This window comes from Podarcis cretensis, assembly GCF_951804945.1.
Source record: "Podarcis cretensis genome assembly, chromosome: 14".
Lineage (NCBI taxonomy): Eukaryota > Metazoa > Chordata > Lepidosauria > Squamata > Lacertidae > Podarcis > Podarcis cretensis.
This window is the reverse complement of record NC_137183.1, coordinates 39,427,483-39,451,606: the sequence shown is the minus strand read 5'-3', so window position 1 is coordinate 39,451,606 and position 24,124 is coordinate 39,427,483. Positions and strand designations below refer to the sequence as shown.

General features: G+C 45.0%; 1 protein-coding gene across 1 annotated transcript; it reads left to right on the top strand.

Annotated features, from left to right (window-relative positions):
• Window positions 1–3,989: 3,989 nt before the first annotated feature.
• Window positions 3,990–23,662, top strand: LOC307203395 (lysosomal dipeptide transporter MFSD1-like). The gene is made up of 13 exons (XM_079954140.1): window positions 3,990–4,229; window positions 5,395–5,495; window positions 6,547–6,668; window positions 7,539–7,594; window positions 9,033–9,176; window positions 9,532–9,690; window positions 10,650–10,765; window positions 11,929–12,029; window positions 17,823–17,934; window positions 18,568–18,705; window positions 18,946–19,085; window positions 19,564–19,675; window positions 20,624–23,662. Exons 1-13 carry the CDS (start codon window positions 4,205–4,207, stop codon window positions 20,735–20,737), a joined length of 1,440 nt encoding a protein of 479 aa, XP_079810266.1. The 5' UTR covers window positions 3,990–4,204; the 3' UTR covers window positions 20,738–23,662.
• The last annotated feature ends 462 nt before the right edge of the window (window positions 23,663–24,124 follow it).

Below are 24,124 nucleotides of genomic sequence, written 5' to 3'. Positions count from 1 at the left end.
GTGGCTCTGCCTGTCATTGGCTCTGGCGCCACCTAGTGTTGGTCTTCCCACCTCTGCTGTATTATTCCCAATGGGCACCAGCCACCACTGATCTAATACCTTGGCCAGAAATTGTGTAATGGAGGTGGGAAGGGAAGTCTACATGCAGAGGGTCATTCACTGTAGAACAACTGGAATTGGATATAAGTAACGTAAAATATTGAAAATTGTAAAATTGTAAACTGTTAATGACGTAACAAGGAATCATTTGACTTGTCAGTTATCCCACCACCTTTGCACTCATTGGCCAGAATGCTGGAAGCCTGGAGTAAATTTATTTAATAGAGAACAACAATTTGGCATAGTGCTTTGATGCTTTTCTTTATATTTCCAAAAGTAAAAGGGGCAGACACAGGAACTGAAAAAGATATAGATGTTTGAATATCATCCATGCCCCCCAACATTTCATGGATCAAAATAGGAATGTGCTTGCAACGACCCTGCCCTCATATCAATGATGACTTAAGGAGCCACCACCCCCATTCTACATTTTGAATGATTTTGATTCACGTGCTGGATGGTATATTAATTTACTTTGCAAGATCCTCGCAAGATATTGCTGTTAAAGGCAAGGTGTTGGTTGCTCTTTGGGTAAAGATCTACTACCAGGAAAGACAGCACCTTTTCCAGGATAGTCTGATATCTTTCAAACTTCCTCTTCAGGAGTGCATAGGGCACCATTATTTCTGTTCATTTTTTGTTGTTTTTTTAAAAAAGAGAGAAATTGTTTTGTTTTTTTAATCCAGTTCACATTTAGTTCATTTGTTTTGCTTGAAAATGTTGTTTAGCTGCTGTTGCTTAATTGTAAGTTGTAAATGGAAACTGGAAATTGCTTTATTTAATGGTTGCATTGATAATTATTTTATGTTTTATTTTATATTTTTATTTTATTTTATTTTATTTTTATTTTGTGTGATGACAACATGCCCTGAAAGGCAGGCTAGAAATCTATCCAATAAATCAGGCATAGGCAAACTCAGCCCTCTAGATGTTTTGGGACTACAACTCCCATCATCCCTAACTAACAGGACCAGTGGTCAGGGGTGATGGGAGTTGTAGTCCCAAAACATTTGGAGGGCCGAGTTTGCCTATGCCTGCAATAAATATATCCAATAACCCTGGCATCTCCAGGTAGGGCTGTGGGGGAAGAATATTGCCTGAAATCCTGCGGAGCTGCTACTAGTCAGTACTTCTTATGCATAAGGTTGCACTGTTTGTTTAGGTTAATCTGATGTGACTCCCCCTCCTCTGTTTCCTTTTTCTGTCTCCCTATCTCTTAGTCATTCTTCTCTCCTTCCCACTCTTCCTCATTCAGGCCTTTCAACTGATCTCTTCATTGCAATATGAAAGGTGGTTTACTGTGTAAGAAGCTTGTTAAAAGGTCTGACATTTTAACTGGGAGGAACTTTGACCTAGTCCTAGGATCTGAAATGAGAAAGACTGTGTTGAAGGTGAGAAAGAAAGTTGTGGAATAAATGGAGATGGAGAAAATACAGATAAGAAAAGTTGTTGAAATATACTGTAATTGTATTGGTTATGCACTAAAATTAATAAAGAATATTTATTTAGTTAGTTTATTTAGCAACATTTATAGATTATGTAACAAAAATGAGTAAATATCTAAGTGGTTTACATAAAATAGAATAATTTTTAATCAAAAATACTTATAAAACTAGCCAACATTAAGAGTAAGCAGACAATTTAACAACACAGATAAAATCCACATAATTTTTTAAAAACTATTTTAAAAAAAATCTGGACAGGCTTGCTGAAAAAAGAAAGTATTTAGCAGGCATCAAAAACAGCAAAACTTAGATGTCTGCTAGAGATTTATTTTACGAAATAAAAGCTGAAAATTCAGGAAGAATTTCAGAGGGGAGGAAGCAGAGGTGTGGTTCCTGGATTGGAGGAAGGCATCAAACAGTAATGAAGGCATCAAACGTAACTTCAGACTCATTTGTTTTCGATCCTAGTAGGATACTGTTAATCACTGAAATCATATATTTATTACAGCAGCACCTGGTACAGACCCGAGATCCACCTCTGACTCCCAACCTGCAACATGGGATCCACTTTCACACATTCCCTTGATTTGTACCTAACAGCACATTATTCATCCTAAAATAACAATTCACAGAGCAATACGCATGTTACTTTAGTATTACTACTGAATTCAAACCAGTGGTTTTTACACTTGCTCTTAACCCAAAAGGCAGAGAAGCCATTGAAAACCAGTGATTTTTAAAGACTCCCTCACAATTTCAGTGAGGCACGTGGGCATGTTTGTCCTTTCAGATTTCATTTCAGTGCAGGGCGATATGGGGAGGGGGGGGGAGGCTCTCGCTTTTCCTACCCACACTTTGCAGCACTTATGGAAATGGATATAAATGCCACTTCAGAATAAGATGTTTTTAGCCCAGACGCTCATTTGGTTTTGGTCAGTGGGAGACAGACTAACAGTGACTAACACAACAGAAATTTTACCTTCTTTACAGAACGTTTCAGCTCCAGATTTCATCAGTTGATCTGATAAAAATGACGCTGTTCCCAAGGTCGCTTTGGTGCGGGGTGTGTGGGTGTGTAAACAGTGAGGTCAAAGGAGAATTAAGTGCAAAAAAAAAAAAGAAAGAACAGAGGAAGTGTACTGATCATACAGTTTGGCATTCAGGAGTTAGGGTGTGGTAATTTTTTTTAAAAAAAAGATTGTTATTATTTATTAAATTCCTTCATCGCTTTTTCTTTCACAGGGCAAACCAAAGCGACTTACAACCAAACAGACTGACAAATATTCATGGGCGAGACCAGGAGCACCCACACCGCCCCCCACAAGAGACGGCAATCTTCCTTTAAAGCCCCAAACGGCCTCGGCCCCGTATATCTGAAGGAGCATCTCCACCTCCATCGTTCAGCATGGACACTGAGGTCCAGTTCCGAGGGCCTTCTGGCAGTTCCCTCACTGCAAGAAGTGAGGTTGCAGGGAACCAGGCAGAGGGCCTTTTCAGTAGTGGCGCCTGCCCTGTGGAACGCCCTCCCTTCAGATGTCAAAGAAATAAACAACTATCGGACTTTTAGAAGACATCTGAAGGCAGCCCTGTTTAGGGAAGTTTTTAAATGTATGTTTTATTGTATTTTTAATATTTTGCTGGAAGCCGCCCAGAGTGGCTGGGGAAACCCAGCCAGAGGGGCGGGGTATAAATAATAAATTACTATTATTATTCCCTCAGGCCTCAGAGGAGGCCAACCTGAGAGCGCGGGTGAAATATATAAAAAAATAAAATAAATGTCCAGTAGCACCCTAGAGACCAACTAAGTTTCTTCTTATTGCGAGAAGTGAGGTTACAGGGAACCAGACAAAGGGCCTTCTCAGTAGTGGCACCCACCCTGTGGAACGCCCTCCCTTCAGATGTGAAGGAAATAAGTAGCTATCTTCTCTTTAAAAGAAATCTGAAGGCAGCCCTGTTTAGGGAAGTTTTTAATATTTGATGCTGTATTGTTTTTAACACTTGATTGGAAGCCACCCAAAGTGGCTGGGGAAACTGAGCCAGATGGGAGGGGTATAAATGATAAATTATTATTATTATTATTATTATTATTATTATTATTATTATTATTATTATTAATTTTTATTTTTATTATTATTTTTTATTATTTTTTTATTTTATTTATTATTATTATTATTATTATTATTATTATTATTAGCTTTCGTGCGCATGCACACTTCACTAAGGCGGGGCAGGAGAGGGGAGAGTGACAGGCCCACAGGCGAAACAGAGAGACCCCAGCTCCTTCTCGGGAGGGGCGTGGCTCTCAGGCCTGCCGAAGCAGAGAGGAAAGCTCAGTGGGTGAGGAAAGAGGGCGGGCTCAGACTCGAGCGGATTTGTTGGCGTCGTCGCCAAGCTGGGCGGTGAGCGCCCGCCCAGCTTCGGCAGCAGTAGGCGGAGCTGGAGGGCGGGTTGTCACTCAAGAGGAGACATGGGCTGGGCTGGCGAGACAAAGGCAGAAAAGCGAGCGGCGGTGGGCGGAGTCTGAGTGCCAGGCAGTGCCGGCCGGTGTCTGGCCCGAGCGGAGGGGCGTGGCCCGAGCGAAGAGGGGCGGAGACTCCGGTTCGTCGCGGTGAGCTGAAACTTGCGGAGGAAGCAGCAGCCGCCAGAACTGAAAAAAAGCCATGGCGGAGGCGGCAGCCGAGAAAGGTGAGCGCGAGCCGCGCCTGTCACGTGACCGTCGTTAGGGCACGTGACGGACTATGCGTTTCCTTCCCTCCCCGCTCTTCTTTTGCTTAATTGCCAATAAGAGAAAGAGGAAATCACGGTCCTTCCTCCCGTTAATAGAGAACTGAAGAGCGCGCGTGCAAGGCTCTTTGCACATGCTCAGAGCTTCACTGCCCAAGCTCAGAATCGACCTCTTGATCGCTTGCCTGGAGGCCCTTCTATTTTTTTACACACCTCTCCGGGCGTTAAAAATAATGTCTTGTACTCAAGCCCTGCTTAAGCCTTCCTCCTTGCCTCTACACTGAATTTCTTACGGGCTGAGCGGCGTGGTGGGCAGATTTCCTCCCCCTTCCCCCACTGAATATCGCCTGACGGTCATTTTAGAGGGGTTGTGTTTCTGTGTTTTGCCTTTGCCTTTAGGGAGTCCTTGCTTCTCTCTTGCTCCACTGAGTCTGTTTTTGTGGTCCCAGCTTGAGCCCAATATCGTATTTACATGAAGATTTACCGGTATATTGTGCTTCTTAACTCGATGTCCTGTCAAATATTAAAACCTAGGAACATGTATATTGAAACTTCCAAGAAAATACAAAATAAATCTGCAGCAAATGCTCCCCTGCATGCACATTCAAATTATAAGCTTTGCAATGGTCAGTGTGAAGTTCCTTTCTGTGATTCCTGCCCCACCTCTTTTCTCTGCCAGGGAACCACATGAAAGTAGGGTCCCATTGAAATACACTGCAATATTTGATGTGAACATATTAGCTGCTTTCAGGGTGGTGATGTAAGTGCTCCCATAATTATGTTAGCAAGCAAAAACAGTGTTGTATCCAGCTTAGTTTTACTTAAGAGTAGACCCTTTATAATAATAATAATTTATTATTTATACCCAGCCCATCTGGCTGGGTTTCCCTTTGGAATTAATGTACCTAAGTTAGCCATGGCTATTAATTTCAAGAAGTCTACTCTTGAGTAGAACTAACATCAGCTACAGTCCACAATTTCCAAGTGGGGCACAACTGCCTTAGTATCAATTGTTTCACTGCACATTTTAATTGCGAAACACAATCATGGGTAAAATTGCCATCTGTGAGACTTTTCCCCTTCCTTAGTTTTGCAACTTTTGCCTTATGTTCATTTTTTTCTGCAGCTTACTACAGATTCCTTGTGCTCTTCTTCAATTGCCTCCTGACCTTTGGCTCTTACTTCTGCTTTGATATCCCCAGTGTTTTGCAAGAACAGTTTCAAGGGGTAAGTGCTTAGGTGGGAATGAGCAACAGTATTCTTTAAAAGGTCATATTGACTGCAGTCTTGAGACAAAATGGGTTGGGGGCGTATAAATACAAAATGTCTCTGAGCACAAGGCTTTTCAAGCTGACCAGGTCGAAGAAGAGAGCTGTTTCCACAGCTGAAGGGCATATATGTTGGTATTATTTTTGTTGCAGCCAGGACTCAAGCAAAACTATAGTTTAAATGCCGTCACAGTTTCTACAGACTAGATTTGTACATCTTTGTCCAAAATGCAACAGACCTGGAATTCATCTTCAGTTGGAGTACTTTAGACATCAGGGGTGGGGAACATATGACCTCCCAGATGTTGGACACCAACCTCATCAGCCTCAGCCAGCATGAGCAATGGTCAGGGATGATTGTGGGAATTGTAGTCCACCAACATGAGGTGTCTCATCCCTGGATTAGAAGGATTCATGGCTGAGGATAGGTTTATCATCATATGTACTAATGGAAAACTCAGTTCTTTGAGTGGCCAAAGTAGTACCATTTAAAGGAGAGGTACTGGCAGGCTCCAGGGAGACAATGAAGGTTTGCAGAACTCCACAAAGCTTCCCAATCAGGACTGAATGGGCCCAGTGGTCACAGAACACTGGTTTAGTGTTGGGAAGGGAACAAGATACAAGGTGAAGGTCTCTCTCAGCTCTCCAGCTCTGTCAGCTAAGATCCTTTAAGTAGAGATAGACCTGGAATCTTTTGCATGCAGAGCACTGATCGGTTGCTGAGCTGTGGCACTGGCCTGTCCTAAAAGTATATGTCTTCTCCAACCATTTAAAGTCATTTTCCTCCTTTTGTATGAGGGCTAACCAGTTCCTACTCCCTACCTATGATTCACAAGAGTCCTAAGAGTTTGCTATATGAAATAATCTTAGGAAATAGATAAAGAGCACTAGCCACCTAAGGCAAAACAGGCAGCTGGGTGTCTTGGAATGGCTGGATCCAGATGTCCACCTACTCAACCCCTTGTTTATTTCTGGAACTCACTTCCTTTTACTCTGACTTGTTATTATAGAACCTAACCTGTCCCAATGGCACGCACCACAATGGCACAGGGCATAATGGAACTGACTGTGTGGAAGGCCTGGGAATGACGCCTGAAGAGTACAATCTTCTGTATGCTATCTATGCCTGGACGTAAGTCATTCTTCTGTATCTTCCTATATACATTAAAAAGTAAGGCTATCGGCATGCTGCAGTTTCAGGGGCTATTGATAGGCCAACTCCAGCGTGACAAATGGCAGATAGGCAAGTGAGAAAGTAGCATGGGTGGCAGGTGGCCCATGCGAACTGTTTATCTCTCTGTGTGTGTGTGTGTGCGCATGCGTGCATGCATGCGTGTATGCTTCACAGTGCCATTTGGCCAATAACTCAATGAAGCTCTCCCCTCCATTAAATGCAGCTGCAGCAAGGTTTGGCAGAGTGTAGAGGAAACACCCCCTCCATTTATATTTATATTTTTATATTTATATTTATCTTTTAAGTATATCTATGTCTATGTGGGGATGTATATGGGAAAGGCTGTCAGTGGCTACTAACAATGTTGACTGTGTTCTCCTGTCAGAGGCAGCATGTATCTGAGTACCAGGTACTGGGAATCACAAGTGCAGAGGGTGCTGTGTTCTCCTGTCGTAGAATTGTAGAGCTGGAAGGGATCACAAGGATCATCAAGTCCAGTCCCCTGTAATGCAGGAATCTTTTTGCCCAATGTGAGGCTCAAACCCACAACCCTGAAATCAATAGTTTTATGCTCTACCAACTGAGCTTTAATCTGGGCTGGTATGCATCTGAGTACCAGGTGCTGAGGGTGCTATGTACTCAAGTCCTGTTTTGGGGCTTTGCATAGGGCATGTGGTTGGTTACTGTGAGAGCTGGATGTTAGACTAGATGGGCCTTTGGTCTGCTCCAGCAGGGCTCTTCTAATACAGTAACAGGAAATAAGTAAAAGCAAACACATTTTTTAAAATAAAAAAACCAATAACTCTATTTTTCTCTTGTTTCCCATAGCAATGCACTGGTGGTGATCATGGCTGGCTTTTTAATTGACAAACTGGGAAATCGCTGTAAGTTCTGCGGCGTTGAACTATGGCTGATTGTTCGCCCTCCCCACTTGACTTCTTGCTTTCAGAGGTCATCTGGTGAATCCATTCTGTGTGCTCCTTTGTTTTCCATTTGTTTTCTGTGACGCAGTTGGCAAGGGTGCAAAATGGGACTTTTTGTTATGCGGCACCCAGTATACTTGGCCGCCTATGTCATTTAGGGCTTTAAACACCAATATGAGCACTTTGAATTGGGCCCGGAAACAAACTGGAAACCTATGAAGCTGTTTTAGAAAGGTGTTGTGTGTATTCGAATAAACCTGTGTGAATTGGAATATATCTGTGCACAGTTTATGGCTGATTCCAGCATTTAACAAAACAACCCAAACTGTGGGAAAGCCCACTGGTGATACACCAGCTTACCAGTATATCTGAAGGAGCGTCTCCACCCCCATTCAGCCCAGATACTGAGGTCCAGCTCTGAGGGTCTTCTGGCGGTTCCCTCACTGCAGGAAGTGAGGTTACAGGGAACCAGGCAGAGGGCCTTCTCAGTAGTGGTGGCCTCCCTGTGGAACACCCTCCCATCAGATGTCAACGAAATAAACAACTATCTGACTTTTAGAAGACATCTGAAGGCAGCCCTGTTTAGGGAAGTTTTTAATGACTGATGTTTTGTTGCATTTTTAATATTCTGTTGGGAGCCTCTCAGAATGGCTGGGGAAACCCAGCCAGATGGGTGGGGTGCGAATAATAAATTATCAATATTAAAAGCCACTGTGTCCAAACCCCAGTTCAGGAGACACTGAAGCTGGCAGAGTTTATTTCTGCCAGTGTGGGATTTCCTCTGCCAGTGGTTCTCCAGGTGTGCTGTTTCCCAGCTCAACACATCTGGAGTTTGGATTAGCGGAGGCTAGCCCATTAGAGAGAATGGGGCAGTGACCGGCCAACTCAGTCTGCCCTCAGCTCATCCTCCACCTGTCTTATGTTCTTTCTTACAACCACCCCAGGAGGTAGCACTGGTTGTCAACTTCCTCTTCCTTAGTCTCAGTGTTGCCCTTGTGGGATTCAGGAGGGAGGATGATGAGGACAGAGCTGCAATTACCTGTCATTGGCTTTGTCTCCACTTTGCTCTGGCTTCACAAACCTTTGGCCTCCTGCCTTCTGCCCTGCCATTTGCAATGGGCCCCAGCCGCCACTGGTTTGGATTACACAATATCACGGGAAGAGTGATCACTGAGATGTGCCCATTTGCAGTGAACCAGAGACAGGCAAAATGGGCCAGTAATGTTTCCCTGTTGGATGCCATTCCAGTTAATAGACAGGCATTGTGTGCTCAAGTCTTATCGAAATAGTCATAGACCTAGATCCAAGAACTGGCTCCTCTCACTCCTCTCACTTGCATAGTTGTTAAAAGCCCATTTGCCTTGATTTAATGAACTTCTTCCAACTTCTTCTTCCCTAGTTGGTGTATTTCTCTTCTCTTTCCTCACTGTCCTGGGATCATCCATATTTGCTCTGGGCTCTCACTTCAGAGGAACTCCGTATCTCTTGCCGCTGATGCTGACGGGCAGGTTGCTTTTCGGCTCTGGAAACGGGTCTCTAACAAGTAAGGAGAGAAAGAAATCCTTTTTTCAGTTAAGACAGGGGTGGCTTAATTTTGTAGATTTTAATTGCTGTGCATTGCCTTGGGGAATCGGGGAATCCAAAGTCATATGTGTTTTTCATGGATAAATGTCTGTACTGCTGATTGGAGACGCTCTGGTTTCCATTTCTGGTCTTTTCCCTTCTCCTAGTGTTCACGTGGTTTCACATTTAGCTTTTTTTTTGTGTGACTCTTCTGTTCACTACCTTGAGTATTTTATGAAAATATGGGCTATAGGTTATCAACTCTTCTCCATTTTCAGCATCTATCTTTTTCATGAAATCACTTAATAACACTGCTGTCTTTTCTGCTTTTTGAGTTGTGCAAAATCGTATCACAGCCTTCTGGTTCAAGGGGAAGGAATTGGCTCTGGCGTTTGGGCTAACACTCTCCTTTTCCCGGCTCGGAAGTGTCCTCAACTTCTTCTTCACCCAGCAGTTTGAAAGTCACTTTGGCATCCAGTGGACTCTCTGGGGAGGTGAGTTTCATGTCAGCTTGCCTCTGTAGCAGGGGCCAAGAACCATTTTCAGCCTGAGGGTCACATTTCATTCTGGACAACTTTCTACAGCCCACATACCAGTGGTCAGTGTGGTCAGAGGCAAAAGTGGTCAGAACAGCGAACATGAATTTTCCCTTTGTACAGTAGGCCGTTTTCTACATACACACTCGCACTCTATGCTCTATGCTCCATCCTGGCAAAACAAGAAGCATTATCAGAGACCCAGGAAACATTCCAGCCAGACCCAAACAAACAAACAAACTCAAGCAGGGCTGGTGAGAGATGTGACTAGAGATAGTGTGAGGTCTGGGGAGAGTTCCAGGGGCTTGATAGAGAGGCCTGGAATGCTGTGTTGGACCCCCCCCCCCCCCCACGGCCTTAAATTGCCCTGAAATGGAGCCTTTCAAGAAGGTCAGTTTATATTGCAGCAAATACACTGTGTCCTCCCTCAAGCAAGCACTTCTGTGTCCAAATACCATATTTTCGCCAATAGGAAGTAGCAATGTTTGTTGCTGGACACAATATGATTCTTGACTCGGTTATTAGGCTCGTTGCAATGTGAAATGCTGTCTGGAATGTGGTTGCATGAGTGTGCAGGCAGCTACATACACTAGTGCCCTACGGCATCAGTGGTGATGAACAATGCAACTCTTAATGCACTTCCAAGTAGGAATTGTGCTTTGGTGCCAGTAGGGGTGGTCATCCTGCAAAGACGACCATAACTGACTAGCTAAAAGATGTGTGTGTGTGTTGTGGGGGGAGAAGACCCTTGCCAGTTTCACCTCTCTAGCATTATTATTATTATTATTATTATTATTATTGCAATTAGCTGGGCTTCCTGTCCCCAAATGAACCCAAACCACGTTCTTGTCTAACACACCCTTAAAGCGTTCCAGTGATCACAGTTCCACCCATCAGTCGTTCTTCTCTGCCTGCAGGGACTTTGTTATGTGTCCTGGGCTTTCTTTCTGCTGTTGTCGTCAGTGTGCTGGACAAGGTGGGCATGAAGCAGCTCGGATTGGATGGAGTTATCCAGCAAGAGTCCAAGAAAGTGGTACGTGAGGCAGAAGTTGCACTGAGCCACATACATGCTTGTTTTTCCATTGTGAGCTTTGTGTGCAAAGGCCAAGAGCCTCATTTATCATTGGCAGCCAGGAGAGGGAGCAAGTGCCTTTTAGCAAAAGTCTCCAAGCTGTAGCTCCCCAATTTTCTTTCTCTGCAAAGAGGGGGTGGTGGCAGTTACCTGAGTGCCTGTGACCCTGAAAGCTTTTTGCCCAGCAAGTATGTTGGACTGGCAGCTGTTTGGCCCATCTAGGACAGCGCCATGAATTTGGACCCTGATTTTGAGTCCGCAGTGACCTGGATTTTTGGTTTTTGTTGCCATGGGGGCCCTGTTTTGCTCTGCATCTTCATGCACTGTTGGTTTATTACTGGAAGAACAGGAAAGGATCTCTTTCCCCCGCACATTCAATGTAGGGAGTCCCTAATGCAGGCTGTAAAGATACTGGCATGAACTGCCAGAGCCAGATTTGAATGAAACCTCAATGCTGCACTAGGCTTAGTGCTGGATTTATGCACAGGCTAAGTAATCCACAGCTTACGGCCCCAAAATATATATTTTTCACTACATCCCAAGTTTTACAAAACTGATTTTTTAAACTAAAGGAAACTGGGAAACAGAGTCTATGATATGATACATGCTCTGTTCCTGAGCTAGTGTTGTCACAGAATATTTCCGTTCTTATCCTTCCTGACTAAAAAGGTATAATAATAATCTGTGTGGTGATCCTCCTTCCTTAGGTGGTAGTGGTGAAAATTCAGCCCTAGAGCAGTGATGGAAAACCTGAGGCCCTTTAGGTAATGTTGGACTTCACGTCCCATCAGCCAGAGCTGGCATGACCAGTGGTGAGGAATGATGGGAACTGTAGTCCAGGGACACCTGAAGGGCCACAGATTCCTCATCCCTGCCCTGGAGCTTTTAACCTTCAGAGTTTTGGATGAGAACATGGTGCCATTTGCGTAACTTACAGGAAACCTCTTAGGAGCAGACTGACAACTGAACCAATGACTTGGGAGACGTAGCCTGGACAGTCATCTGCTTGAGACTTTTTATATCTGGATCTCCTGCATGGAGCAGTGAGGTGAACCAGATAGTTGAAAAAGACCCTCCAACTCTGTGATTCTATGATGTGCATTTTATTTTTCTCTAATTGGCAGCGGGTTCAGGATGTTCGACACCTACCACTTCGCTATTGGCTCCTGGTCCTGACCATCATGTTTTTCTACAACGGGGTCTTTCCTTTCGTGGCGGATGCCAGGTAAATGGTTTACTGTGGTGGTTTTATTTAGTGACTCATCCCCAATGCTGAGGTTTAGTTGAAGCAGGAATGTATGAATGTTAATAAGTGAGATGTGGGCAGAATGGCCCAAACTCATATGGACTGGTCAGCAGAGTCCCCTCTACTACATTAGTTTTGGCTGGCTCTGCCTTGCCAATCTGGTTCTCATATGTGGCCCTAGAACAAACTAGGCCTAGAAGGGTTCAGGATTACTAGTTTCCAAAGTATTCCCTGTTGGCAAATCAATACCATTCTTGTTGGGACTTAAAACTTGTAGGATGAACTGTGATTTAATGGCTGCACTGGCTACTGGTCCATTTCTGGGACCAGTTCAAAGTACTGGTGCACACCTTCAAAGCAGGGATGAAGAGCCTGTGGCCAAGTGTTGCCAGCTACAACTCCTGTATCACTAGCCATGCTGGCTGGTGCCAGTTGGGAGCCCAACATCTGGAGGTTTGCAGGGTTCCCCATCCCTGCTTCAAAGTACTTTATGGCTTGGAACCAGGGTAGATGAAGGTCTGGATTTTTGCTTCTGTTGCATGAGATGATTATCAGAAGACTGTCTTTCAATGTCTTATGAACCATCTCGGTGATTCAAAATACAGTGGTACCTCTGGTTACGTACTTAATTCGTTCCAGAGGTCTGTTCTTAACCTGAAACTGTTCTTAACCTGAAGCACCACTTTAGCTAATGGGGCCTCCCGCTGCTGCCACGCTGCCGGAGCACGATTTCTGTTCTCATCCTGAAGCAAAGTTGTTAACCCGAGGTCTTATTTCTGGGTTAGCGGAGTCTGTAGCCTGAAGCGTATGTAGCCTGAAGTGTATGTAACCCGAGGTACCACTGTATAGTAAAAACCATATACATTGTTTTTTTTAAAAAAGCATTCTAAAACAGAAAAAAACATTCTAAAACATTAAATACATTCTCTCAGCCAGTGACCTCAGGAACAGTGCATTGTAGCCATCAAATGTCTGGGTAAACGGGGATGTTTTAAAATTCTTGCTAAGCCAATAATGAGGGAGATAGACACACCTCATCTCATTACTATGTCAGGTAAGCTGCTTCAGGAAAGTTCTTCAAGGATGGGAGATAAATCCTAATAACAACAGCAGCAAGAACTCCTCCTCTTCCTCAAGTGGGAGGGTAGATACCAAAGGCCTGATACCTTTGCAGAGCTTTCAGAAGTCATTAATTCTGGAGAGTCCTTTCAATACATCCTGAGTGGCTGCAGCCAAAAAGCCCCCTGGCACCCGGCCAGCTTCTTGGGCTGTGCTTGGTCTTCAAAGTGCCCTACATGGCAGCTCTTGGGTCGTATTGCAGCTTCCTCAGATACACAGGCCGGGGCTCCTTTCCCTTGTCTTGGGAGATTTGGATCTCATCCTTTCTGACTCCACCTTAAAATGCTGTGACCTTGGCAGATTTCCTGCACTGCTTGTCTACAGTACATCAGCAAAACGTGTATTGATTGGAGGGGTTGAGATGTGACGTTAAGCCATTGGTACAGTGAGACAATTTTAGACTCTGGACTTAATGGGTCTTTTTTTTTTAAGGGAGGTTGTTGTCTTTAGATGGTCATGTGTGTTACGCCACTTACTATGAAATGTGGCAAGCTAGCCATGCTGTGTTTTGGGGGGCTTCCACCTCATTCTTTTGACGTCTGCCTCAAAAGTCCTGCCCTGATAGCACCACTAAGTGCAAAGCAGAACAGGAGTTTGGCTAGGGATTTAAAGACTTTCTGGTCACAGGCATGGTCTACAGCAGGGGTAGCCAATGTGATGGCCTCTGCTGCTGCTTGCGTGAGTGTTGGGAAGACCGCTCCCTCTCCTGCCAACTCCATCCGGCCTAGGGGGCGGGGCCTGCACTCACACCCACAGCATAAGAGGCCTGAGGTTTCCGGGACACGGCTGCTGCTGCTGCTGCTGCTTGCGTGAGTGTTGGGAGGACCGCTCCCTCTCCTGCCAACTCCATCCGGCCTAGGGGGCGGGGCCTGCACTGCCACTACAGTTTAGAGGCCTGAGCAGCTACCGGCAGCAATGGACAAAATGGTTTTAAATGTTTTAATCGCTTTTAATTTGCAGCACTTTAAATGGTGGTTGTTGTTTTTTATAATATTATATTATTTCATTATTTTATTTTTGCTTGGGGTGGGATAAGCACTGAGTCAGCACTATTGTTCCTTGCTTTGTTTTGTTTTGTTCTGTTTTGTTTTATTATTATTATTATTCTGTTAAATTATTATATAGTTTGTATTTTGCCTTTTAAGGGGAAGGGTCATGGCTGCCTGGGAGTGGGCCTCAGCCAATAGATTGGGTGGGGCAGGTTCCACAGGGGGAGATGTATTGGGACACCCGATCTCAGTGATCACGGGCAGGAGGAGGAGTTATGCTAAGACCAGACCATGTCATTGTTGTTGTTTGAGGACTATCCCTGCCTCCAGGTCTGGTCCTGACCGGAAGGATACGGTAATCAGCAAGGGAAACCCACATGACCTGAAAGTGTTGCTGTGCAATGCCAGGTCAATGATGAATAAAACCACTGCCATCCATGACCTGATTGTGGATGGAGGATTTGACCTGGCATGTGTGACAGAGACCTGGTTGGATGAGGCAGATGGGCCTGTCCTTGCCGCTGCCTGCCCACCAGGTTTCTCTTACGCACAGCAACCCAGGTCATGTGGGCGGGGAGGGGGGGTTGCAGTGATTTTTAGGAAGTTATTAGTCTGCACCAGGCGTCCTATTGGGAAGACCCAGTTTTCTGAGTGCATGTTCTGGAAGTTGGGCAATAGGGGCAGTACAGGATTCCTACTGGTGTACCGACCTCCCCGCTGCACCAAGGATTCCCTGCCCGAGCTGCTTCAGGTCGTGGCGGATATGCTCCTGGAGACACCTAGCTTGGTTGTCCTGGGGGATTTTAACATCCATGCCGACACGACCTTACAAGGGGCTGCTCGGGACTTCGTGGAAAGCATGGCCTCCATGGGGCTGTCCCTGAATAAGTCTGGCCCAACTCATAGCCACGGACATGCCTTAGACTTGGTGTTTACCTCTACGGATGTTGGTGATCTGACATTAACTAAAAGCGAAACAAAAGAAGTGCCATGGTCAGATCACTTCCTGGTGCAACTGGACTTCTCCGCAACACTTCCCCTCCGCAGGGAGGTGGGACCGATTCGGATGGTCCGCCCCTGCCACTTAATGGTTCCAATTGGCTTCCAGAGAGTGGTAGGGGATGCTTTATCCCAAGTTGATGGCCTTTCAGCTGATTCCCTGGTGGCACGCTGGAATGCGGAGTTAACCAGGGCTATTGACTGTCTGGCTCCGAAGCGCCCTCTCCGATTGCATGGAGCCCGGACAGCCCCGTGGTTTTCCCCGGAGCTGAGGGTGATGAAACAATCATTGAGACGGCTAGAGCGCCGGTGGCGGAAAACTCATTCTGAATCAGACCGGACACGGGTTAGAGCTCAACGTCGAGCCTACCAAGTGGCAATGGCGACGGCGAAGAGGGCCTTCTTCGCCGCCTCCATTGCATCTGCAGAAAACAGCAGCAGGAGACTTTTTCAGGTGGTTCGCAGTTTATCGGAACCACCTGTACCACCGGGGCCTGGTAGGGACCCCAAGATCTCCTGCAATGCTTTTGCAAAGTTTTTTGCAGATAAAATCGCTCAGATTCAGAAGGAGGTAGACTCCACAGTGGGAGCAGGGCCAGGGCGGGAGAGTGCTAGAGTTCTGTCTGATCCTGTTATATGGGATCAATTCCAATCTGTTACCTCCGAGGATGTGGACAGGCTGCTTGGACGAGTGAAACTGACCACCTGTCTCCTTGATCCTTGCCCATCCTGGCTGATAAAAGCGAGCCGGGAAGGGCTGGGCGATGGGCTTTGCGGGGTGGTGAATGCTTCCCTCTGTGAGGGAGCCTTCCCAGACCCGCTGAAAGAGGCGGTCATTAAACCGCTTCTTAAAAACACATCTTTAGACCCGGCCAATTTGGCCAACTATCGCCCAGTCTCAAATCTGCCATTCTTGGGCAAGGTGATTGAGCGGGTGGTTGCTGAACAACTCCAAGCACGCCTGGAGGAAACGGACCATTTGGATCCCTTCCAATCGGGATTCAGGCCTCACCATGGGACTGAAACTGCCTTGGTCGCGCTGGTTGATGATCTCCGGCGGGCTAGGGACAAAGGTGAGAGCTGTTTCCTAGTTCTGCTGGATCTCTCAGCGGCCTTTGACACCATCGACCATAACATCCTTCTGGACCGTCTAGAGGGGCTGGGAGCTGGGGGCACTGTTATACAGTGGTTTCGCTCCTTCCTCCTGGGCCGTGTTCAGAAAGTGGTGGTGGGGGATGAGTGTTCAGACCCTTGGGCCCTCACTTGTGGGGTACCTCAGGGTTCTGTTCTCTCCCCCATGCTTTTTAACATCTATATGAAGCCGCTGGGAGAGATCATCAGGGGGTTTGGACTGGGTGTTCATCAGTATGCAGATGACACCCAGCTCTACCTCTCCTTTAAATCAGAACCAGTGAAGGCGGTGAAGGTCCTGTGTGAGTGCCTGGAGGCGGTTGGAGGTTGGATGGCGGCTAACAGATTGAGGTTGAATCCTGACAAGACAGAAGTACTGTTTTTGGGGGACAGGAGGCGGGCAGGTGTGGAGGATTCCCTGGTCCTGAATGGGGTAACTGTGCCCCTGAAGGACCAGGTGCGCAGCCTGGGAGTCATTTTGGACTCACAGCTGTCCATGGAGGCGCAGGTTAACTCTGTGTCCAGGGCAGCTATCTACCAGCTCCACCTGGTACGCAGGCTAAGACCCTACCTCCCCGCGGACTGTCTCGCCAGAGTGGTGCATGCTCTGGTTATCTCACGCTTGGACTACTGCAACGCGCTCTACGTGGGGCTACCTTTGAAGGTGACCCGGAAACTGCAATTAATCCAGAATGCGGCAGCTAGACTGGTGACTGGGAGTGGCTGCCGGGACCACATAACACTGGTTCTGAGAGATCTGCACTGGCTCCCAGTACGTTTCCGAGCACGATTCAAAGTGTTGGTGCTGACCTTTAAAGCCCTAAACGGCCTCGGTCCTGTATACCTGAAGGAGCATCTCCACCCCCATCGTTCAGCCCGGACACTGAGATCCAGCGCCGAGGGCCTTCTGGCGGTTCCCTCATTGCGAGAAGTGAGGCTACAGGGAACCAGACAGAGGGCCTTCTCGGTAGTGGCGCCCGCCCTGTGGAACGCCCTCCCATCAGATGTCAAAGAGATAAAGAATTACCTGACATTCAGAAGACATCTTAAGGCAGCCCTGTTCAGGGAAGTTTTTAATATGTAATGCTGTACTGTTTTTAACACTGATTGGGAGCCGCCCAGAGTGGCTGGGGAAACTCAGCCAGATGGGCGGGGTATAAATAATAAATTATTATTATTATTATTATTAGATGCTGTTGTACCATAGCTCTGATCAGCCCTGGGCAGAAGGCCAGTTTACCAAACAACGTTGTTTTTATTCTCAGGGAGCTCTAGCAATTGTAGCTTTATAAGGGAATGAGGGTCTCCTAATAGCTCTCAGAATGCTTAGGAAGCTGCTGGATTCCCTGGGGGAAGCCACGACTGTTAAACAGTACTTAAAATATATGGTGCAGATGTGGCCATTTGTCTGCAGAGGCCCTTGGAAAAAAGCAAGGCAGAAGAGCTCAATTGTTTCCATATGGATAAAAAGGAAATCTTTCTGCCATGTGATCTAGAATCTTAATGGGGTTCTCTCTCCTGCAACCCTTTCCAGCAAGTTTATCCAAGATAAGTATCCTGGCTATACCCAACAGGCAGCTGCTTACATTGCTGGGGCAGTTTATGACAGCTCCCTTGTTCTCTCAGCGGCAGTCGGCATACTGATCGTAAGTACTTGTGTCACTGGCTTTGGTGTAACGCTTGGGCGGGGGTTGGAATTCCTTGACATGGTTTCTGCAGGGCAAGAGCTGCACATTCAGCTATTCCAGTGGAGTAGCAGGATTTTGCAAATCGAAATGAGGAGGGCTGGGTTTTGGAACCTGACCGCAAGTTAGATCAAATCATAGATTGGATTGCTTTTATGTATATATTTAAAAAGCCTTACAATGTACTGTATTTTTCCGTGTATAACACGCTCCTGTGTATAAGACGCCCCCTATTTTGGGGGACACAAAATTAAGAAAAGGGGGGAGGCTTGCCCACAGTTGTTGAGCTTTGGGTGGAGGGGTTGCCCAGACTGACAGTTGGTATCGCACGCGTCACCAATTCCGCCAATCATCTGCCCGCTCGCCAACATCAGCCGCCAATCGACAGCAGCATTTGCTGCAGCCACTAATCACCTGCCCAATCGCCACTAAAAATCTCCTGCTCGCGGCAGTAACCAATCCCATTTCTGACATTATTTTATAAGAAAAAAACCTCGTCTTATACACGGAAAACTACAGCATTTTAGACAACCAAGCGGATCGCCAAGCATTACAGTAGTGTATGTAGAATTATTACTTTTTTTCATTTTTCAGGATTATGTTGGACTGAGAGGTGTATTTGCAGTTGGCTGCGCAGTGCTGACTTTGCCCGTCTTTGCCCTCTTGGCTTTCACGTTCGTTCCTCCACTTGTCTCTACCATCTGGCTGGGCATTACCTACTCCTTTGCAGCAGTAAGCCATCATAAATGTGATACCTCCCCATTTCTGCTTCCCTAGAATACATGGGATAGGTTCTACATCATCTACCTAGCGCCTGCCTCATTAGAGGAAGTTTCCATGTTCCCTCTTTTAGGTACATGGGTGGAAACAAAAGCCGAAGCTGAAAAAACCCATTCCCCCTAGTTTAACAGTCTTACTTCTCAAATCACCGATTTTCTCACTGTTTCTGTTGTTTCAATCACCTCTTAACAGGCTAGCATGTGGCCCTCTATCCCCCTTGTGGTCCCCCAGGCAACCTTGGGAACAGCCATGGGGCTTGCAACATCTGTACAGATGATTGGAATTGGCCTCTCTAATGTGATTGTGGGACGGATTCTGGGAACGAAGTCGAGGTGAGAATAGCTGCTTTTCTTCCTTCCTCACAGTTGTGCCGTCAAAAAAATGACACCATTGTCACCATCACTCCCGAACCCCAGATCCCATGTTGCTCCAAGGCTTGGCCATGGGATTACATTATTTTGCACATGTCTTACATGATTGGGCTGCCATATTTCCGCGATTTGTCTGTCAAAAATGGCATCTGGGTTGAATTTTCAGAAACCAGTTAAAATGTCTGGGGAAACCCAAGCATATGGCAGCCCATATTGGAAGTGTTGAATTTTTGACGAATTTCCAAAAAACTTCAATTTTGGGTGGGGGCAGATTTTGAAAAAAAAAAAAAAAAGCAGCCCACAACTTTGGCCAGAAATTAATAATTCCAGATTTTCACTTCTTGAAATATGGCAACCCTACTACATGAGGGGATGTAAATTCTCAAGCAGTTGGCTGTCTTGTTTGCCATATGTACATTTATTATTATTTACCTTGCAGTGAGTTAAAGATCCCATTGTGGCGATGGCAACAGATGATGGTCTTCATGCTGGCAAACACCATTGCTTGTATTGTTGCCTCCGTCAGCCTCAACATAGTGGACAAGAAGCAGGTAAGGATCAGTATTTGGGGCATTTGCCATATTCTGCCTAATTCTGCTCCACGTTCCTGCCTGATAATATCTTTCCTTTTTAAATAAAAAAAGAGGTTCTGTCCCAAAGATTTCCTAAGGAAAGCATCATAATGCACAGCCAAGGTTGGCTAAAATTTCAGAACCCCAAACTGGGCCATTAAGAAGACTGGTGGTGGCAGCAGAGTTCTGCCCATTTCTTTTGATTTTTGGTCCTCTCTCTTTCTTTATGCCATACGCTAATAAGTCAGGTTCCCCCAGCAAAGATGCTGTTGTGCAGGTAACCCGAAATCCTAGCAAAACAATATCACTGCACGTTGGTTTTTTAAAATTCAGTTGTTGCTAATTAAGAAAACATTGAATGACTTTATGCAAAGCCACGAGGTTCCACACTGTATCCAGAAATGGAGGATTTTGTCTTGCTGCATTTTCTAGTAAGAAATAAATGTTACAGGGAGTTGGTTTTGGTTCTAAAGCACCTTTTTCATGAGAGAACTGTAGAGCAAGAGGGGAAGCAGGTCGCTAAACAAATGAGTCTTAACTTTAGACAGACCCAGCCTGACTCCAGTTATTACTGCTAATTACTTTATTTAAAATAAGAGATGAGGAGCTTGCAGCCTTTACCTCTTGCTGCTAGGGGTAACCAAAATTGATCTGGCTTGTGGGTGGTGGCAGATATGATGTTAAACCTTCTCCCCAGTTCTCTGCTACTGCTGCTGTCATTGCGACCAACTTCCCTGAATAAGGCCACTAGGGTGTAATTATGACCAGGAGGTAACGCTTCTCAGGCAGACCTGATAGAATGTGATTCCTGCTTTATATGGTGGTGAAATAGGGTTTGGAAAATCATAGTCTAGCACCCCAGCTGACAGCGAGATTCCAAAACCCCCAAATAATGCCCAGTTTCATTTTCCCGATTTCTTTTTCTAGGGCGGAACATTGAACCGTTCAACAAAGCGCTCATCAACAGAGGAGCCTGCTAGGCAGCCTGTAGACACAGCCCCACTCCTCAGTGAGGTGGAAGATGAAGGCTCCATCAACTAGGAAGCCCTCTGTGGGCTACTATCTAATATTTCATTAAGGAATCTAAACATAAGTCCAGCTTACAGTACAGTCCCTTTTTAGGCCCTCGTATACATGTAAGTTGGGCTTATGTTAGGAACAAAAGGGAAATCTTACACTACGAGGTTCTACAAATCTGCCATGTGCCAAGAAAGCCTGTAATACTGCCTCTTGGGCACTGGAGCTGTTTAAGTGCAGTCATTGAAGAATACTTTGACAAGAGGACAGTTATTTCCAGCTCCTGGCTCTCCAGTACAGGCAGAATTTTTCTGCATGTTGTAGTTTGAAAAGCACAGAAGCAACACTAATGGAAGTCAAATCCTACTGAAATCAATGGGAATTCAGTGAGTAAATTTGCAACTTACATCTTTATCATATAAGACCCACTTAAGCATTGGGATATTCAAAACATGTCTTCTAAGAATCTCTGCTGCAAGCCTAGATAGCTATCCTGTTATTATGTTTGCAGGTAGTGTGGACATCCCCTTCAAATGTGGCACAATCTCTTGGCGAACGTGAACCTCAAAAAGCTATGGAATGAATAGGAGTCAATATTATTTCATGCTGGTTCATGCCCATGTCTTGACCTAATCCATTTTCTATGACAGAGGCCCCAAACAAAACTCGGGTGTATATACACACTGATTCCTTGATGTTAGCCAAAATAACAAATAGGAGTCCAGCAAAATACTGCAATGTGGACTGCTCCAGTTCAAGAGCAGCCCTTGCTAGGTCTGTCCAAAGGCCCCTCCAGTCCTGTATTTCATTCTCACAGTGACTAACCAGATGTTTATGGGAAGCCCACAAGCATCACCTGAGCACAAGAGTGTTCTTTCCACCTGTCATTCCTGGCAGTTGCCATTCAGAGGCATACTGCGTCTGAAAGTGAGGGAGACTACAGAGGAAAGGGCTATCACTACACCTTGTGGTAGTTGTAACTATGCACTGTTAGGGTTGCAGTCAGCCATGCCCTTTTCCAGAATGCTTTATTCCATCCCAAGATGGCTACTCTACTGGGCATCCACTCCTTAGCATTTCCCTCAAGCTGCTACTATCTGCCTCTTGTAGTGCTTAGATTGACAACTGGAGAGTGAGCTTGCTATTAGAATATAGGACATACATGCACATGCAGTGGATGAAAAGAAATACTTTACTTATTTGATGGTTTTAGAATTCTTGACAAACATAAGTGCAAATTGATCAAGATCCCCAATGGAGTAGTTTTCAGTGAGTTGGTTGCCTGCCTGCAAATTCCTACATTCTTGCATTGCTGGGGGTTGGACTAGATGACCCTTGGGCTCCCTTCCAACTCTACAGTTCTGATTCTGTGAAACAGATAATGCTAGCACCTTCCTTCAGGCTATTAAATCTTGCCAAAACTTATCCATGATTACATTCAAGAGCTTGGTGTGGAGCCAGCAACACAACATGTACTGGAAAAACAACTTCTTGGCTTTCATTCCAGGCTTTTACATGGATAATGTTAGCTGTGAGCTATTTGAATAACATATCTATAATACCAGGAGTGGGAGAATCTGTGGCTGTCTAGATTATTGGTGGATTACAGCTTCCATTATGCCCAACTATTAGCTATTCTGGCTGGGGGCTTATGAGAATTCAACAATATATGGAATACTACAGGTTAGTTATTTCTGCTCTGCAGTAAAAAATATTTAGAAAGCTGCATTTGACGAATGCCCTCAGTTTAATACGTTTTCACCTAGTAGGTCTTACCTATTGCATGAATTTGGGCCTTGCCCAGTCTGCAAATGCCCATATGCAGAGAGCTTCCACCAACAATACCGTGTTTGGAGTTAAGTATTTTTTCCATACCTCCTATGAAGTTCTTGCTCTGCTGATGTCCAAAGAGTTGGGGCTTTTGTGCTCATGTAGCTTTCCAGCACACACCACATCAGTATTACTAACACAGGACTGTTACGGAGAAAATACTTCCAAGTCTTCCAAAAAGAATAATGTACATCACTAAATATTCCTACTCCAGCAATGGGTAAGGTGGCAGCTATTACCAACATTATCCTTCTTTGGTACTAGAGTTTAGTAATATAAACATAAATTTATAGGAAAAGTGTAGGTCATATTTTTGGTCATAAGGCTACAGAAAAATCTGAAGCAGGGCAGTACTTTGATTCTTAGAAGCCTCAAGGAGGCTTGTCAGATTAATAACACAAATTAAAAATGTAGTACTCTACCCAGAACAACTTCCAGTCTTTCCCCTTTGCCACAATATCTCTTTTTACACTTAGTGATTATGTACAGGAATTTCTATGCTATACTTGCAACAACATTAACAGAATGCTGATTTTGGCTTGCTAACGCCACTAGGAGAAAGGAATTAAAAGATTTTTAATATTTCTTAAATGATTTCCTTGAAGTTGTGTGACCACAGCAGTATTAAATCACTAGCACAAGTTGATTAACTTAATGACAACACTGCTCATTTTCAAGCACTGGAGAAAAGAGTATTGCTTAATGTTGCTGAGAGGTCAAATTAGGAACCATCTGCAGGCAACCAGAGAATTGCATTGAAAGGCAGCTACTATCTTCAGCTAATGTGAGGACAGAACAGATGGTACAGAAATGAATCCAATAAAGTTAACTCTTCTTTCCTAGTGATTGAAGACTGAGTCAGCCTTAAGGTATTTTACTGCAAAAGAAACATTCTGTTAGCAATATTAAAAAGTGAAGGAGGTAGAAAAACATTCCCCTCCTTGCATAGAGCGTATATATTTAGAAAATGGACTATTTATACTGTAACCTGCTACAAAGAGGTAGGGGTTAAGGTGAAAACTAGTCAGTAAAGGGTTTCAAGTCACTGTAGCATAGCTAATGACAATACCACTTCACTGGCCAATAACACACAAAATAAAGTTCTGAATATTCTGTTTACTTTTTCTTGCAATAGTACTGGCATCAGTGAATTTACACAGCAAAGCATGGGGAACTCTTCTAATAACTTGCATAGCCAAATTGGATGGCGCTTCACTGAGTACAAAAGGATAGGTCCCTTTTCTAAGATGCTTACAAAGTTGACAAAGGGGAAACTGAAGGAGGATGGGGATGAGGTAAATAAATGATATGCAGTTCATTCAGTTGCAAGTATTTGGGCTAAGGCACAGTAGGAATTGAAGAGGTTGTGCCAAACATGCTTCACAGAAGAGATGGATTTTTTGAGAGGATGGTTTTGAAGGAACAGAGAAATGTCATTTAGAAGAATGGTAGCATGAGTTTGGGCTATGAACCACAGGTGTGGCAACTTCCAACTAGAAAAGGCCCTCCTTACAAGTGTTAATTGTATAGACAGAAAGTATCTTAATTCAGAATCAAGAGATTCAGGTGTCTATTTCCAAC

Coding starts and splice junctions, on each gene's coding strand:
- LOC307203395 (XM_079954140.1), top strand. CDS start 4,205: ATGGCGGAGGCGGCAGCCGAGAAAG. Junction 6,669..7,538: donor TATGCTATCTATGCCTGGAC/GTAAGTCATTCT, acceptor TGTTTCCCATAG/CAATGCACTGGTGGTGATCA. Junction 17,935..18,567: donor CGGCAGTCGGCATACTGATC/GTAAGTACTTGT, acceptor TTCATTTTTCAG/GATTATGTTGGACTGAGAGG.